Below are 18,470 nucleotides of genomic sequence, written 5' to 3'. Positions count from 1 at the left end.
TTTCTGAAACAAAAATACATTACTTAAAATCTATGCGAATCGATTCACAGGACCTTTGACCAGCGGCCACGTCAGTAATCCACTTTGCAAATTGCTTCCCACCTGCCGGACTCTGCAACCAGGGCTCTGGATTCGGAGTTGTGGAGTCAGAGTCGGTGTCAATTTTGGTGGGAGTCGGAGTCGGTATAAAATGGACCGACTAAAACTCCTAAAATATATAATAAATTGGGTACAGTAGTTCAGTGCAATTTGTGGGGAATATTTTTTTCATAAGGATTTGGGAAAGTTATGAAGTGTCCTATAAATGTCTGTCCTATTCCTGATCTAAGGGTCTAGACTTTTAGCTGAGATGAATCTGTGCTACAGTAAATTTATCACTTAAACATGAGCCATGTATGAGGGAGTCGGAGTTGGAGTTGGAGGTTTGGCTTACTGACTCCACAGCCCTGTCTGCAACACCTCTTTTTATTTGTAAGCTTGGAATGATATCATTTTGGACACACTCTTGATATTGTGTTGTGCTTACTAATCAGAAATGGCTTAGAGGATGCAAGCAGGCATAAGGTGACCACTATCGTGATAAGATGATTTGCAGGGCTCACCTCTGGTGGCCACAAACCTCTAATAGGATATGGTGATTGGCAGAGCCACAGACCACTAGCGTGATAAGGTGATTCGCAGGGCTCACTTCCGGTGGCCACAGACCACTAGTGTGATAAGGTGATTCGCAGGGCTCACCTCCGGTGGCCACAGACCACTAGTGTGATAAGGTGATTCGCAGGGCTCACCTCTGGTGTCCACAAACCACTAATGGGATATGGTGGTTGACAGGGCTCAATTCCGATAGCCACAGACCACTAGTGTGATAAGGTGATTTGCATGGCTCACCTCTGGTGGCCACAGACCACTGACGTGTCCACTAGACCAGGATCTTCTCTTCTCTACAAGTCTACACAATGCTAATCAGGGGTGGACACTGACCGGGAACAGCTCCTGTGCTGTGATGTGTCTGCCCCCCCACCCATCTCATCAGGCCCCACCTGCATACACATTTACACGCATATTCATATTAGGCACATATATAAAATACACACATATTAATATACTGCAGTTGCACAATACACCCACATATACATAATACAAACATGCACATGCAAATATACAATATGCACATACACATAGTCATTGTGTATATCCTTGTGTTTTCTCTTTTCTTTTAATTCATTCATAGTTGAAACAGCCATAACTTTTTGTTTTTATGTAAGCCTTACTATATAAGGTCTTGTTTGTTTTTTTGTGAGACAAGCTGTGTTCTTTTTTTAATGCCATTTTGCCATACACATCTGTAGGTGTTACATTTGTATTAACTATTTTTATGGATTTAATGTAGCGAAAAATAAACAATCATGCAATTTTTTCCACGATTCACAGGTCACTATAAATATTCTGTTCACTGTATTGTACAGGTTGTTACAATAACAAGGCTATGAAATATGTTCATGTTAGTTACTGGTTTGTGCCATATTTTTTTTTTTTTTAAACGTGTATTGAAATATATGGTTATTGTAATTGCTTTGTATAAGGAAATGTACTGGTATATAGAAATGTACCAGTACAACCTATCTATAAAGAAAATTCGTATTTAGATCTTTAGGCAGAGAAAATCCTCCTGTACGTATCAGTGGAGCCAATGTGTCTCACTGCTGAAGTTTCTGCCTACCATGCTACAAGTTGTGAGTTTGAGTCCTAGAAAAGACCAAGCTTTAAGATAAAGCAAATAAATAGAGAAAACACAGGCATAAAATGGCCAGATTCTGTTCTTTTGCTTCCTTGAATATTCCACTTTTTTTTCTTTTTTTTTTAAGTCTTCAGTTCCAGAAATATGGACCTTTTTGATTAATGATAATTTTCATGGTCTTTACCAAAAGGGCATTGCTCTCACATCATTTATGCAGGGCAGTCTAAAGAGATGCCCCCAGATAATCTTGTAAGCCATGCTTGGTAAAGACAAAAATAACATGGAAACAGGCACTAAATAAAAAGGCTCAATCTCTGGAGCTGAATGGTGGATTTTAAAAAAAAAGCAAAAATAAAATTAGAATATTCTGGAGCAGTGGAAATAAAATAAAAGGTGAAACTGGTCACTTTTGGTGACAGGTCCTCTTTAACTAAATATTAAGGCAACAACTAAGCACGGACAGATGCCAGACTCCCCTTCCCCAATGTCCTGTGTTGGAGTATAAGAATGTAGCTGGGGAGAAAACAAAATGATCACTCTGCCGAGCTGTCAGCTTGATCTTAGTGGTCTGCACCTTGTCAGAAATGCTACTACAGTCAGGGACTGGAGTAACATTTCTGGCATAAGAAATGCCAACACTTTTTTTGATTTTGATAGGCAGGCATAGTCGTGCTCAGTCCCACCCCACTTCCCTCCCTTCCTTCCTTCTTTGAAACTGGTGTGCTTTGATGAATCGGCCCATGTCTCTGTTGGACCCATAGAAGAGAATAGAGTGGTGGTTGAGCAGCGCACCACCTCCACATTCACACGAAAAAAAGGACTTTTCCCCCATTCTGCATATCAGTGAGTGTCCCTACATATTCTGTGGATAGCTGATGAATGTATTTAGTGAGAAAATCACTTTTAATGCTACCTATCAGCACATTTTTACATATGGAAATAGTGTTATAGCTGTTTTGACACTTGTCCCCCTATAAAAATTATACCTCTTTTTTTAGCAATCCAATGTTCTAGTAATGGAAAGTCTTATGTAGAAGTCATAGACAAATCAGGTTGGAAGTTCACAGGGGGTGTGTCACTTCACTTGGACAGCTTTTCCCAAGTGCTTTGACACGCCCCTAATGATCTTCCAGCCTGATTTGCATATGGCTTCTACATTAGACTTCCCATTACTGGAACATCGGATCTCTACAAAAAAAATTATAATTTTTAAAGGGAAACAAGTGACTATACAGCTATTCCACTACTTCCCATATGTAAAAACGTGCTGAGAGGTCCTCTTTACATATATTGAACTATGGTATAAGCCCATATATATGTAGCTGTTGTGCCAATTTTTTCAAAACAAAAAAAAGTAAGTGATGTTTATAATTACCTCTATTACTACTCATTTTCTTTATATACAATATTGACATGGTGGAATTGTGAGTATACAATCATGGGCAAAAGTGTTGGCACTAGTGTTGCATGAGCGTGCTCGGTTAACCCTTTCACCGAGCACGCTCGGCATCTATGCTCGAGCCGCCGCAGCTGCATGTGTTGCGGCTGTTAGACAACTGTGACACATGCAGGGATTGCCTAACAAACAGGCACGCTCGCACAACACTAGTTGGCACCCTTTAAATTGTTCCAGAAAATTAACTATTTCTCCCAGAAAATTATTGCAATTACAGATGTTTTGTTACACACATGTTTATTTCCTTTGTCTGTATTGGAGCAACACAAAAATAAAAAAAGGCGAATTAGACATAATTTCACACAAAATCCCAAAGGTGAGCCTGACAAAATTGTTGGTACCCTCAACTTAATATTTGGTTGCACACCTTTTGGAATAAATATAGGTGCATCTCACTAAATTAGAAAATCATCAAAAAGTTAATTTATTTCAGTTCTTCAATACAAAAAGGGAAACTCCTATATTATATAGAGTCATTACCAGCAGAGTGATCTATTTCAAGTGTTTATTTCTGTTAATGTTGATGATTATGGCTTACAGCCAATGAAAACACAAAAGTCATTATCTCAGTAAATTAGAATACTTTATAACAACTTGAAAAATGTTTTTAAAGTCTGAAATGTTGGCCTACTAAAATGTATGTTCAGTAAATGCACTCAATACTTGGTCGGGGCTCCTTTTGCATCAATTACTGCATCAATGTGGCGTGGCATGGAGGCGATCAGCCTGTGGCACTGCTGAGGTGTTATGGAAGCCCAGGTTGCTTTGATAGCAGCCTTCAGCTCGTCTGCATTGTTGGGTCTGGTGTCTCTCATCTTCCTCTTGACAATACCCCATAGATTGTCTATGGGGTTAAGGTCAGGTGAGTTTGCTGACCAATCAAGCACAGTGATACTGTTGTTTGTAAACCAGGTGTTGGTACTTTTGGCAGTGTGGACAGGGGCCAAGTCCTGCTGGAGAATGAAATTTCCATCTCCAAAAAGCTTGTCGGCAGAGGGAAGCGTGAACTGCTCTAAAATTTCCTGGTAGACGGCTGCGCTGACTTTGGTCTTGATAACTCACAGTGGACCTACACCAGCAGATGACATGGCTCCCCAAACCATCACTGATTGTGGAAACTTCACACTAGACCTCAAGCAGCTTGGATTGTGGCCTCTCCACTCTTCCTCCAGACTCTGGGACCTTGATTTCCAAATGAAAATTGGAACTCTGGGACCTTGTGGAGTGTGTCAATGTCTGCCTCCTGGACATATGTCAAGTCATCAGTCTTCCCCATTATCGTGGAGACTACTGAAACAGACTAAGGGACCTTTTAAATGTATCGGAAGCCTTTGCAGTGTTTTTTGTTAATTATTTTAATTTACTGAGATAATGACTTTGTGTTTTCATTGGCTGTAATCCATAATCATCATTAACCCCTTAACAACATTAGACCTACTAATAAGCGTCTGTGCCCTGGGACTTAAGAGCCAGACCCGTATTAGAACGTCATGGCGATCGCGCGCGCACACAGGCTGTGCGGGCGCGATCGCCGCCGGGTGTCGGCTGATTGTCACAGCTGACACCCGGTACTATGTGCAGGGAGCGGTCACGCACCGCTCCCAGCACATTAACCCCCGCGATGCTGCGATCGAAGTCGATCGCAGCATTGCGGTGGCAAGGGGAGGTGATCGCAGATACTCACCTCCTCTTCTGGCTTCCAGCGCTGTCTGCCGTGGCTTCCAGGATGTTGCCATGACGACCCGATGTCGTCATGACAACATCCGGGTCACCAGACAACATCCGGGTCACCAGACAGCGGGTCTCCAAACAATCTTCTCCCTGTCCAGCGCTGACAGCCTGCATGGCATAGGTATGGTGCTGCATTCCGATGCCATGCAGGCGATCAGAGAAAAAAAAGTGAAAGTCCCATAGTGGGACAAAGTAATAAAGTATAAAAACTATCAGAAAGTGAAAAAAAAAAAAAATTGTAAAAATATAAAAAAAAATAAAAAAAATAATCCACCAAAAATAAAAATATAATGTACCCATCAATAAATATTATTATAAAAAAAAAAACAATAAAAGTACACATATTTGGTATCGCCACGTCCAGAACAACCTGACCTATAAAACTGTCCCACTAGTTAACCCCTTCAGTGAACACGGTAAAAAAAAAAAAAAAAAAAAATGAAGCAAAAAACAATGCTTTATCACCATACCGCCAAACAAAAAATGGAATAACACGCGATCAAAAAGACGAATATAAATAAAAATGGTACCGCTGAAAACGTCATCTCGTCCCACAAAAAACAAGCCGCCATACAGCTCCTTCAGCCGAAAAATAAAAAAGTTATAGCTCTCAGAATAAAGCTATGCTAAAAAATATTTTTTTCTATAAAATTGCTTTTATTATGTAAAAGTGCAAAACATAGAAATACGATATAAATGTGGTACCGCTGTAAACGTACTGACCTGAAGAATAAAGCTACCTTATCAATTTTACCACACGTGGAACAGAATAAAAAAAGCAAAAAAAACAATTCCTGAATTGTTGGTTTTTGTTTATTCTGCCTCCCAAAAATTGGAATAGAAAGCGATTAAAAAATGTCACGTGCCTGAAAATGGCACCAATAACAACGTCAACTCATCCCGCAAAAAACAAGCCGTCAAATGACTGTCTGCCAAAATCTGGAAAAATTATAGCTCTCAAAATATGGCGATGCAAAAACTAGATTTTACAAAAAATGCGTCTTTTAGTGTGTGACAGCTGTCAGTCATAAAAACCCCATATGATTCTGGTATCGCTGTAGTCGCACCGACCCGAAGAATAAGGTCATCTAATCACTTATACCGCATGAGGAACGGCGTAAAAAATTAACTCTCAGGTTAGGGTTGTGCTAGGGTTAGGGTTGTGCTAGGGTTAGGATTGTGCTACGGTTAGGGTTGTGTTAGGGTTAGGGCTGGGGTTGGGGTTAGGGTTGGGGTTAGGGTTGTGATGGGGTTGTGATTTTTTTCAAAAGTAAGAAAAAAAGATAACGATATGGCGACTAGTGTTGAGCGCAAGTGCTCGCTACTTGAGTTTGCATCGGGTGTTCTAGTATGCATTGAGTATCGTGGGTATTTGAGTGACATGCTCGAGTCTCCGCCCCATATGCTTCACGGCTTTTTCATGAAAATGAAAAAGTGTTTTTTTTTTTCACTTTTTCATTTTTAGAATCAATTTGTGAAACACCTGGGGGTTCCAAGTGCTCACTATGCATCTAGATAGGTGCCTTGGGGGGTCTAGTTTCCAAAATGGGGTCACTTGTGGGGGAGCTCCAATGTTTGGGCACACAGGGGCTCTCCAAACGCAACATGGTGTCCGCTAACAATTTGAGCCGATTTTCCATTCAATTTGTTAGCAGACACCATGTCCAAAAATTCCTGTGAAGCACCTGAAGGGTTAATAAAGTTCTTGAATGTGGTTTTTAGTTCCTTGAGGGGTGCTGTTTTTAGAATGGTGTCACTTTTGGGTATTTTCTGTCATAAAGACCTCTCAAAGTGACTTCAAATGTGATGTGGTCCCTAAAAAAATGGTTTTGTAAATTTTGTTGGAAAAATAAGAAATCGCTGGTCAACGTTTAACCCTTATAGCTCCATAACAAAAAAAAAATTTGGTTCCAAAATTGTGCTGATGTAAAGTAGACATGTGGGGAATGTTATTTATTAAGTATTTTGTTTGACATATCTCTCTGATTTAAGGGCATAAAAATTCAAATTTTGAAAATTGCAAGATTTTCAAAATTTTCACCAAATTTCCATTTTTTTCACAAATAAACGCAAGTGATATTGAAGAAATTTTATCAAAATCATGAAGTACAATATATCACGAAAAAACATTCTCAGAATCAGGGGGATCCGTTGAAGCGTTCCAGAGTAATTACCTCATAAAGTGACAGTGGTCAGAATTGTAAAAATTGGCCTGGTCATTAACGTGCAAACCACCCTCAAGGGTTAAGGGGTTAACAGAAATAAACACTTGAAATAGATCACTCTGTAATGACTCTATATAATATATGAGTTTGACTTTTTGGATTGAAGAACTGAAATAAATTAACTTTCTGATGATATTCTAATTTTATGAGATGCACCTGTAACTGCAATCAATCACTTCCTATAATCATCAACAAAATTGTGGGTGAACAACTTTGTTTCAAGCATGTGATGCTCATTTAAACTCACCTGTGTCAATTAAGAGGTGTAGGCAATATGAAAATCACTCCTGAAACCTTATAAAAAGGGGAGAAGTTGACTCAATCCTTGCATTGTGTGTCTGTGTGTGCCACACTAAGCAAGGAGAAAAGAAAGAGAAGTGGACTGTGAGGAATTGAGAATAAGGCCTATAAAGAAAAGAACACAGTACCTACAGTCAAATATGGTGGACGTTCAAAGATGTTTTGGGGTTGTTGTGCTGCCTCTGGCACTGGGTGCCTTGACTGTGTGCAAGGCATCATTAAATCTGAAGATTACCAAAGGATTTTGGGTGGCAATGTAGTCAGAAAGTTGAGTTTGCGTCCTAGGTCATGGGTCTTCCAGAAGGACACTGACCCCAAACATACTTCAAGGAGCACCCAGAAATGGATGGAATCAAAGCTCTTGAGAGTTCTGAAGTGGCCAGTAATAAGTCTGGACCTAAATCCCATTGAACATCTGTGGAGAGATCTTAAAATTACTGTTGGAAGAAGGCACCTTCAAATATGAGAGACCTGGAGCAGTTTGCAAAAGAAGAGTGGTTCCAAATTCCAGTTGAGAGGTGTAAGAAGCTTGTTGATGGTTATAGGAAGCGATTGATTGCAGTTATTTATTCCAAAGGTGTGCAACCGAATATTAAATTGAGGGTGTCAAAAACTTTGTTCAGCCCATTTTAGTTATTTTTTGTGAAATTATGTCCAATTTGCCTTTATTTCTCTTTTTTGTGTTGTTAAAATACACATAAAGGAAATAAGCACATATATAACAAAACGTGTGTAATTGCAATGATATTCTTCGAGAAACACTAATAGAGTGGTGGTTGAGCAGCGCACCATCTCCACATTCACACGAAAAAAAGGACTAATAATGAAAATATCAATTCATATAAATGAGATTTATGTCATGATAAATATTCACAACTTTTTATTTGATCATAAAACTATTTGTAACGTAGTAATTTATTTTCCGTTGTATCTTGTTGCCTACAGCCTTGCTTTACATCCAGACAAATCCCTTGTTGCCACAGGACAGGTTGGAAAAGACCCTTATATATGTATATGGGATTCATACACTGTTCAGACAGTCTCCATCCTCAAAGATGTGCACACGCATGGAGTAGCTGGCTTGGCGTTTGATTCAGAAGGACAGGTTTGTATTTAATATACTCTCTTCTACATTTCACATTTCCTTAGAAAAACAGTCATTATACAGCTTATATTATTATTAATTAGTAGTCTTGCCACTATATACAGTAGCAAATAGAGAAAATAGATATCACTGTAAGCAGTGTCAGACTGGGGTGCCAAGGGCTCATTAGTAACATTAACTGTGGGGGCCACTGCTACCCGTAAGTATTGCATTACCTTCATTCACAAATTTAGCTATTCGTCTATAAAATTGTAAACTGGGCAGTCTGATGACTGAATGATGAGATACTGGCTTGGTTTGTACATATTGAATGAAGTTTTTTGTGCCAAGAACTGCTGATATAGTAGAGTGGGGGATTTACTCCTCCAGAGGGGCCCACCAGGGAATTCACCTGTCTCCCTGTGGGCCAGTCCGAGACTGACTGTAAGTCAGAATGCATATACAAAAATTAAGCCTCATTTAAATAACAGAAATTCTATGAACTGGTCCTGGGAAGTTTTAGATCCCTGAGTTCCTAGTAACTTATATTATATTGCCCCAACACCATAAATAAAATACTTCATTCTTAACCACAAATTAATTTTAGCACAAGCCTCAAATACGGCTGCACAGGATTTATAAATATATACTGTAAAATCGAATATGGCATATAACATTGGCCGTCATAGTGCAATTTCAATAAAATGATGCCCAGTTAATATTGTCACTCCTTTGGCCCCCACATTACTCACTATGACAGCAGCCATAGGTTATATATATTTAATATATATTGTAAGCAATGTTGTATGCCATATTTAATTTTACAGTATAGGGGCTGATTTATAAATCCTGTGTGTGTGTGTATATATATATATATATATATATATATATATATATAGTTATATGAACAAGTTTGGGCACCCCTATTAATCTTAAGCTTAATGTTTTATAAAAATTGGTGTTTTTGCAACAGCTATTTCAGTTTGATATATGTAATAACTGTTGGACACAGTAATGTTTCTGCCTTGAAATGAGGTTTATTGTACTAACAGAAAATGTGCAATCTGCATTCAAACAAAATTTAACAGGTGCATAAGTATGGGCACCCTTATCATTTTCTTGTTTTAAATACTCCTACCTACTTTTTACTGACTTACTAAAGCACTTTTTTTGGTTTTGTAACCTCATTGAGCTTTGAACTTCATAGCCAGCTGTATGCAATTGTGTCACCCTGGCCTGGATGCCACAAAATGTAATAAAGCTGTGTCTGAGAGCAAGGGGGAGGTTCTCTAGTCAGGGGAACATTAGCATGCAATACCTCCTGTCTCAGGCCAGTAGGGGGAGCAGGCTGCCCCTATAAAAGCTGGTGCTGGGGGCTGGGTTGGAGAGAACTTGACGGCCTGTCTCAGGACTGAGACTTGTCCCAGAGCAGAGCAGGGACAGAAAGTTGTATTGCACCTAAGAGGAAGTGTGGCAGGAGGAGAGCCACAAGCCAGAGACAAGAGGCGAAGAGAGCCTGTCTTGGCAGATCACGGACTTAATTTACCAGACTTTGGTGTCTGAGGCTGGAAGGATTCCACATCCCCCAGCAGATAACCAGTTCGCAGGGGACTGTATATTCCTTGGCCTAAGAAGCCTGGAGGCCCTGCCACAACAGAAGGGACCAGCAAAGCCGTACAAGGCTGTGAGTAGAAAGGAACCCACGTCGCAGGCCATACAGGGGAGAATACACGGAAAGCTCGGAAACGTGGGCTGTTACCCTATAACGAGGAGATAGCCAGAAGGAGCACAGAAAGCACGGTAGGCCTACATCCTCACCCTGACCAGGGCCAATTTCCCCTTTGCTCTCAGACATCCAGGTCCCCTCCTAGCTGGGACTGTTTGTGGGTCAATTTACCTGTTCTAGTAAAGACCCTGGACTGCAACCTGTTGTCTGCGTGCTCCTTGCTCCTCCAGCACTATCAGCACTGGGACTCTCACTACCATCACTCCCAACATCCACTACACTGCCCTGGGGCCGCACTCTTCCCGTGGGGAGTCACACCATCCCAGATGCATACATCATCAGCCCCAGCGGTCTGCCTTGCCGCGGCGGTTCCTAATGACCGCAAATCCACGGATGGCGTAGTCGGACATAATCAATAGCACATAACGGACTACCACTGGCCTGACCACCCTGAGCCACGGAACCGGGTTGCCACTACTACTCCCATCGTTCCCTATTGCCCGGATCCGAGTGCCCCACGGCCCAGGGGGCGAGTCACAATCATGAGAAAAGCTACTTAAAGTGGCCACTTGCAAGTTGTTCTCCTGTTTGAATCTCCTCTGAAGAGTGGCATCATGGGCTCCTCAAAACAACTGTCAAATGATCTGAAAACAAAGATTATTCAACATAGTTGTTCAGGGGAAGGATACAAAAAGCTGTCTCAGAGATTTAACCTGTCAGTTTCCACTGTGAGGAACATAGTAAGGAAATGGAAGAACACAGGGACAGTTCTTGTTAAGGCTAGAAGTGGCTGGCCAAGAAAAACATCAGAAAGGCAGAGAAGAAGAATGGTGAGATCAGTCAAGGACAATCCTCAGACCACCTCCAGAGAGCTGAAGCATCAACTTGCTGCAGATGGTGTCACTGTGCATCGGTCAACTTTACAACGCACTTTGCACAAGGAAAAGCTGTATGGGAGAGTGATGCGAAAGAAACCGTTTCTGCAAGCACGCCACAAACAGAGTCGGCTGAGGTATGCAAAAGCACATTTGGAGAAGCCAATTTCTTTTTGGAAGAAGGTCCTGTGGACTGATGAAACCAAGATTGAGTTGTTTGGTCATACAAAAAAGGCGTTATGCAGGGCGGCAAAAAAACACAGCATTCCAAGAAAAACACTTGCTACCCACAGTAAAATTTGGTGGAGGTTCCATCATGCTTTGGGGCTGTGTGGCCAATGCCGGCACCGGGAATCTTGTTAAAGTTGAGGGACGCATGGATTCCACTCAGTATCAGCAGATTCTTGACAATAATGTTCAAGAATCAGTGACAAAGTTGAAGTTACGCAGGGGATGGATCTTTCAGCAAGACAATGATCCAAAACACCGCTCCAAATCTACTCAGGCATTCATGCAGAGGAACAATTACAATGTTCTGGAATGGCCATCCCAGTCCCCAGAGCTGAATATCATTGAACATCTGTGGGATCATTTGAAGAGGGCTGTCCATGCTCGGCGACCATCAAACTTAACTGAACTGGAATTGTTTTGTAAAGAGGAATGGTTAAAAATACCTTCATCCAGGATCCAGGAAATCATTAAAAGCTACAGGAAGCGACTAGAGGCTGTTATTTTTGCAAAAGGAGGATCTACTAAATATTAATGTCACTTTTCTGGTGAGGTGCCCATACTTATGCACCTGTCAAATTTTGTTTGAATGCAGATTGCACATTTTCTGTTAGTACAATAAACCTCATTTCAAGGCAGAAACATTACTGTGTCCAACAGTTATTACATATATCAAACTGAAATAGCTGTTGCAAAAACACCAATTTTTATAAAACATTAAGATTAATAGGGGTGCCCAAACTTTTTCATATAACTGTATATATATATATATATATATATATATATATATATATATATATATATATATTGTAACGGGTCTGGGAGGCGGAACCTCTGGGCTACTATACAAGGGAGCGGTCCTTGTAAGGGAGCGGGTGGCGACCAGGCAGGCAGTCACAGCAGGTGACCGGGACAGTCTCTGGGTGTACGGGCAGGAGGTCACGGCAAGTGATCAGGGCAGTCTCTGGAAGAACGGGCTGGAGGTCACGGCAAGTGACCGGGGCAGTCTCTGGAAGAACGGGCTGGAGGTCACGGCAAGTGACCGGGGCAGTCTCTAGGTAAAGGGTAGGTACGACCTGTGATGGCTGAACCTCCAGGTAGGCTAGCAAGGCAGATGGAGGATGTGTGCTCCCAGGTGAGCAAGCAAGAGTCTCTGGAATAGCAGGTGGTCACAGCACGTGACGGCGGAGCCTCCAGGTAGGCAAGCAGGCAGGTAGCGGAGAAGCGCTCCCAGGTGAGCGGGCAAGAGTCTCTGGAATAGCTGGTGGTCCCAGCACGTGACAGCGGAGCCTCCGGGCAGGCAAGCAGGCAGGTAGCGGAGAAGCGCTCCCAGGTGAGCGGGCAAGAGTCTGGAATAGCTGGTGGTCACAGCACGTGACAGCGGAGCCTCCGGGCAGGCAAGCAGGCAGGTAGCGGAGAAGCGCTCCCAGGTGAGCGGGCAAGTTGGTCCTTAGACAGACTGACCGGAGTTGTAAGGCAGACCGTCGGACCTCAGGCAGGCAGGCAGGTAACAAGAAATCAGGCAGGATTAGGACAGCAAGCTGGCAGGAATCTGGCAGGTAACTGGCAACGGGACCTGAGGGCTGAAGCAGAGTAGAACGGTGCAACAACATTGCTCGGGCACCTCCATTTTGGAGGAGGTGCCTTATATATGGTAAAGTCCTCCGGCCATTGGCCGGGGACTCCTTAGGACGGCGCGCGCGGCCCCTTTAAGAGGGAGGGAGGGCGCGCGCCCTAAGCACAGTGGCCGGGAAGGAGCGCGCGCTGCCAGCAGAGCGGGAGAGGGACGCCGGGCACGGAGCAGAGCGGTGACGGGAACAGCGTCCCTGCCTAGCAGAGGGCAGGGACGCCGGCACTACATATATACACATATATGTATACAGTACAGACCCAAAGTTTAGACACACTTCATTTAAAGATTTTTCTGTATTTTCATGACTATAAAAATTGTACATTCACACTGAAGGCATCAAAACTATGAATTAACACATGTGGAATTATATAATTAACAATTAAGGGATTACTTGCCTTATAAATGGGGTTGGGACCATCAGTTGTGGTAGCCATGCTGGTTCACTATGCCTTCAATTTTGAATAAATCCACCACAGTGTCACCAGCAAAGCACCCCCACACCATCACACCTCCTCCTCCATGGGAAGCAGGCATGTAGAGTCCATCCGTTCACCTTTTCTGCGTCGCACAAAGACACGGTGGTTGGAACCAAAGATCTCAAATTTGGACTTATCAGACCAAAGCACAGATTTCCACTAGGCTAATGTCCATTCCTTGTGTTCTTTAGCCCAAAGAAGTCTCTTCTGCTTGTTGCTTGTCCTTAGCAGTGGTTTCCTAGCAGCTATTTTACAATGAAGGCCTGCTGCACAAAGTCTCCTCTTAACAGTTGTTTGAGAGATGCGTCTGCTGCTAGAACTCTGTGTGGCATCGACCTGGTCTCTAATCTGAGCTGCTGTTAACCTGCGATTTCTGAGGCTGGTGACTCGGATAAACTTATCCTCAGAAGCAGAGGTGACTCTTGGTCTTCCTTTCCTGGGGCGGTCCTCATGTGAGCCAGTTTCTTTGTAGCGCTTGATGGCTTTTGCAACTGCACTTGGGGACACTTTCAAAGTTTTCCCAATTTTTCGGCCTGACTGACCTTAATTTCTTAAAGTAATGATGGCCACTCGTTTTTCTTTACTTAGCTGCTTTTTTCTTGCCATAATACAAATTCTAACAGTCTATTCAGTAGGACTATCAGCTGTGTATCCACCAGACTTCTGCACAACACAAGAAGGCAAGAAATCCCATTTATTAAACCTGACAGGGCACACTTGTGAAGTGAAAACCATTTCTGGTAACTACCTCTTGAAGCTCATCAAGAGAATGCCAAGAGTATGCAAAGCAGTCATCAAAGCAAAAGGTGGCTACTTTGAAGAACCTAGAATATAAGACATATTTTCAGTTGTTTCACACTTATTTGTTAAGTATATAATTCCACATGTGTTAATTCATAGTTTTGATGCCTTCAGTGTGAATGTACAATTTTCATAGTCATGAAAATACAGAAAAATCTTTAAATGAGGTGTGTCCAAATTTTTGGTCTGTACTGTATATATATATATATATATATATATATATATATATATATATACATATATACACAGTGTACATACATATAATATGTATTACAGCAGTCATATATAAATGCATACTCACTAAGTTAATGGAGAATATAAACGTCATTTCATTGACATATACAGAATAATGAAATAAACCAGTAGTATGCACTTTGTGGATTAGGTGTAAGAATAGTATATGGACTACTGCATATAAATAACATGAAATGTAATTGTTTATTAGACTGATTTTCTTTTTTCTTATTGTCTCTCTCGTTTTTAGCGCCTTGCCTCCGTGGGACTGGATGCCAAAAACACTGTTTGCATTTGGGATTGGCAAAAAGGCAAAGTTTTGGCGACCGCTACTGGACACTCAGACAGGGTATTAACGTGTCCCATGTACTTTTGTTACTGTATATATGTGTGTTTTTTGTTTTTTTTTTGTAACATTTTTTTTCTGTTTTTAAACATTGCAGTTACTAGTTTTATACTGATTTTGAGTTATTTTATGTTTCTGTCTTTAGTAATATCCCTTACAGCTGGCTGTCCAGTCAGACAGAGGTACTTGTATTTGCTCTTAGAGGTGGGATATCTGGGCTCGCATAACAAAATGGTCCCATAAATGAGAACTCAATATACAATCACAATTACAATTTGGAATTTAGCTTTGCACATAAATGGAGAAAACATGGTCTTACTCCATAGTTTACAATTATCAGCATTTTGTGACACTTGGCTTCTGTTGAGAACCTCTGTCTGTATTTCTACTATATTTTTCTGGCACCACAAGTGTAGGTGTGCCTAAGAAAAAGTAGTTTGTAACACCCCCACAGTGTAAGATATTCCATTTAAAGCCGCCCACTAGGGGTGTCCAGACAGTCCAAGCGGCCTGTGGATTCCCCACTTAGCCAGCCTCTCTTTAGGCAGAGAAATCAGCTTTTTATTCAGTACATGATTTGCTCATGGTGTACTGCCAAAAACAGGATTTTGTAGCAACTTTTGAATGATATAATTTTAGAAAAATATTTTTTTAGGACAAAAGCACAACGGCAATGTTTTACAAGGGTAAAACTTAGTGAGCATATTAGAAGTCCAAAATATTTCTTGTGTTTCGATGTTTAATTTTAGACTTTAAGGACTTCTTTTTCAACAAAACTGTAAGAGCCCTGAAATTTGGTGTAAAACTGTTTGAAATGTCATAACATTTTTGCACAACTTGTAGTTTGGCAGTAGCTGTGCCAACTTTTTGGAAAGTAGGTTGAGTTTAGCGGGACTGGGCATGGTCAACTGCGGCCTGACAAATTCTCTTTGCTTGACTACATTTCCATTAATGGCAGCTGGAAGATTCCCCAAATTTATTAAAAGGTGCATGCAAGTGGACCCTTCATCAATACTGGCCTTCAAAATGCCAGCCTCAATAATTTGAAACCTAAAGGCCCCATACACATTAGATTAATGTCAGTCCAACCCGCTGATATCGTTCGGCCTACAGTCTCATGTGTAGGAGGGCACAGGATAACTGATGATCAGGACAGACGTCGATTTCGCATGTCCAATTTCGGACTGCCATTCACATTGTCCTCTCGGAAATAAGCTGCCGGCCAAACGAGTTCTCCTGTGTATTGGAGAGTTGGCCGACATATATCGGAAGTATCGTTCAACCGACAGCCATCTAATGTGTATGGCCAACTTTAGTCTCTATCTAATAGCTACTCTAAAAAAACTGCTGAGTTTGGCAAAGGTAAGCCAACTGAGAAAATACAGTGGCATGTAAAAGTTTGGGCACCCCTGGTCAAAATTACTGTTATTGTTAACAGTTAAGCAAGTTGAAGATGAAATGATCTCTAAAAGGCATATTGTTAAATATGACATATTTCAGTTGTATTTTAGGCAAATAAGTATATAGATGGTCTTTTTTTTCTCATTTTAAAAAAATTACAATAAGGGAAATGGGCCTATGCAAAAGTTTGGGGACTCTTGGAGATTTGTGTGCTTTGATAATTTTGACCAAGGTTTCTGACCTTAATTAGCCTGTTAGGGTTATGGCTTGTTCACTACCATCGTTAGGAAATGCCAGGTGATGAAAATTTCCCAGCTTTATAAAAACCAAGCCTCCTCTAACTTTATGCCAAAAAAACAGTAGCCATGGGTTATTCTAAGCAGCTGCCTAGCACTCTGAAAATGAAAATGGTGGAGGCCCATAAAACAGGAGAAGGCTATAAGAAAATAGCGAAGTGTTTTCAAGTTGCCCTTTCCTCAGTTTGAAATGTAATTAAGAAATGGCAGTTAACAGGAACAGTGAAGGTCAAGATAAGGTCTGGAAGACCAAGCAAAATTTCAGTGAGAGCTGTTCGTACGATTGCTAGAGAGGCAAATCAGAACCCCCGCTTGACCTCAAAAGACCTACAGAAAGATTTAACAGACTCTAGCTTTGTGGTTCATTGTTCTACTGTTCAGAGACACCTGCACAAATATGACCTTCATGGAAGAGTCATCAGAAGAAAACCTCTCCTGCAGCCTCACCATAAAATTCAGCATCAGAAGTATGCAAAAGAACATCTAAACAAGCCTGATACATTTTGAAAACAAGTTCTGTCGACCAAAAAGGTTAAAATAGAAGTCTTTGGCCACAATGATCAAAGGTATGTGTGGAGAAAAAAGGCCACCAAATTTCAGGAAAATAACATCTCGACAACTATTAAGCATGGGGGTGGATCAGTCATGCTTTGGGGTTGTGTTGCAGCCAATGGTACAGGGGACATTTCAAGGGTAAAGGGAACAATGGATTCAATGAAATTTCAACAAATTCTTGATGCAAACATAACACCATCTGTAAAAAAGCTGAAGTTGAAAAGAGGATGGCTTCTACAAATGGTTAATGATCCTAAACAAACATCAAAATCCACAATAGGCTACCTCAAAAGGTGCAAGCTGAAGGTTTTACAATGGCCCTCACAGTCCCCTCTTCTGAACATCAATGAAAATCTGTGGCTAGACCTCAAAATAGCAGTGCATGCGAGATGACCAAGGAATCTCACAGAACTGGAAGGATTTTTCAAGGAAGAATGGATGAAAATCCCTCAAACAAGAACTGAAAGACTCTTGTCTTGCTACAAAAAGCTTTTACAAGCTGTGATACTTTCAAAAGGGGGTGCTACTAGGTACTAACCATGCAGGATGCCCAAACTTTTGCATTGGTCCATTTTCCTTTTTCGTCATTTTTAAAATGTAAAAGATTAAAAAATATATATTTTTGCCTAAAATACAAAGGAAATCTGTTATCTTTAACTTCAGGCCTTTTAGAGATCGTTTCATCTTCAACTTGCTTAACTGTTCACAATAACACTAACTTTGACCAGGGGTGCCCAAACTATTATATGCCACTGTATATGGAGGAAACTTTTGTAGACATCTAATATGGGGGAAATGGTAGTTTCCACACATTGTGTAAAGGTCTGGCAGCTCTTTAGATATCAGAGTTTCTGCAGATCTCACCATAGCCAGCCGACTTCACAAATGAATATTCAATGTTTATGGCGAGGCTATGTTCCTGTGTACATCTATTGAAATTACTATGATGTGCAATCCAAAGGAAATTTACAATTCAAAACTTTGTCGGACTAATTATGTGCTTATTGATGCAAGAACTTAGAAAGAATTTTCTGTGCTCCAAAACGGAAAGCAACGCAATTAGGCTTTTCCGAAAATAAATAGCTAGCGCTCATGATGCCTGTGCACATCTGCTGAAAACGTGAGGAGTAGTATAAACTGCACTGGAAAAGGAGAGTTTGGAATATAGAGGATTCAATTCTGACAATGCTCTTGTCTGAATGATTTGGAAAAGGACGTTAAAAGCAGAGCACAAGTAATGATCACGCCTCCGAATGCTTCCATTTACCCAAATTGCTCCTTTTAAAAGCAGCAGCAATATAATAGAGGAGAACATTTAGATTTTCCTCTTTTCCTCCTGCTCACCTGGAAAAGTCAACAAAATAA

General features: G+C 41.1%; 1 protein-coding gene across 3 annotated transcripts in view; it reads left to right on the top strand.

Annotated features, from left to right (window-relative positions):
• EML6 (EMAP like 6) overlaps nt 1-18,470 on the top strand; it is a 279,209-nt gene that overhangs the window by 41,743 nt on the left and 218,996 nt on the right. For all 3 annotated transcript variants that reach the window (XM_073672290.1, XM_073672289.1, XM_073672288.1), the window contains exons 2-3: nt 8,396-8,555; nt 14,758-14,856. In XM_073672290.1, the coding sequence (XP_073528391.1) occupies nt 8,396-8,555; nt 14,758-14,856 (259 nt within the window). The remainder of the gene's footprint in view (nt 1-8,395; nt 8,556-14,757; nt 14,857-18,470) is intronic.

The sequence above is a fragment of the Phyllobates terribilis genome, unplaced genomic scaffold, assembly GCF_046119375.1.
Source record: "Phyllobates terribilis strain yellow unplaced genomic scaffold, ASM4611937v1 Scaffold_3__8_contigs__length_932513732, whole genome shotgun sequence".
In the NCBI taxonomy this organism is placed as follows: Eukaryota; Metazoa; Chordata; class Amphibia; order Anura; family Dendrobatidae; genus Phyllobates; species Phyllobates terribilis.
This window is presented reverse-complemented; position numbering and strand designations above follow the sequence as displayed.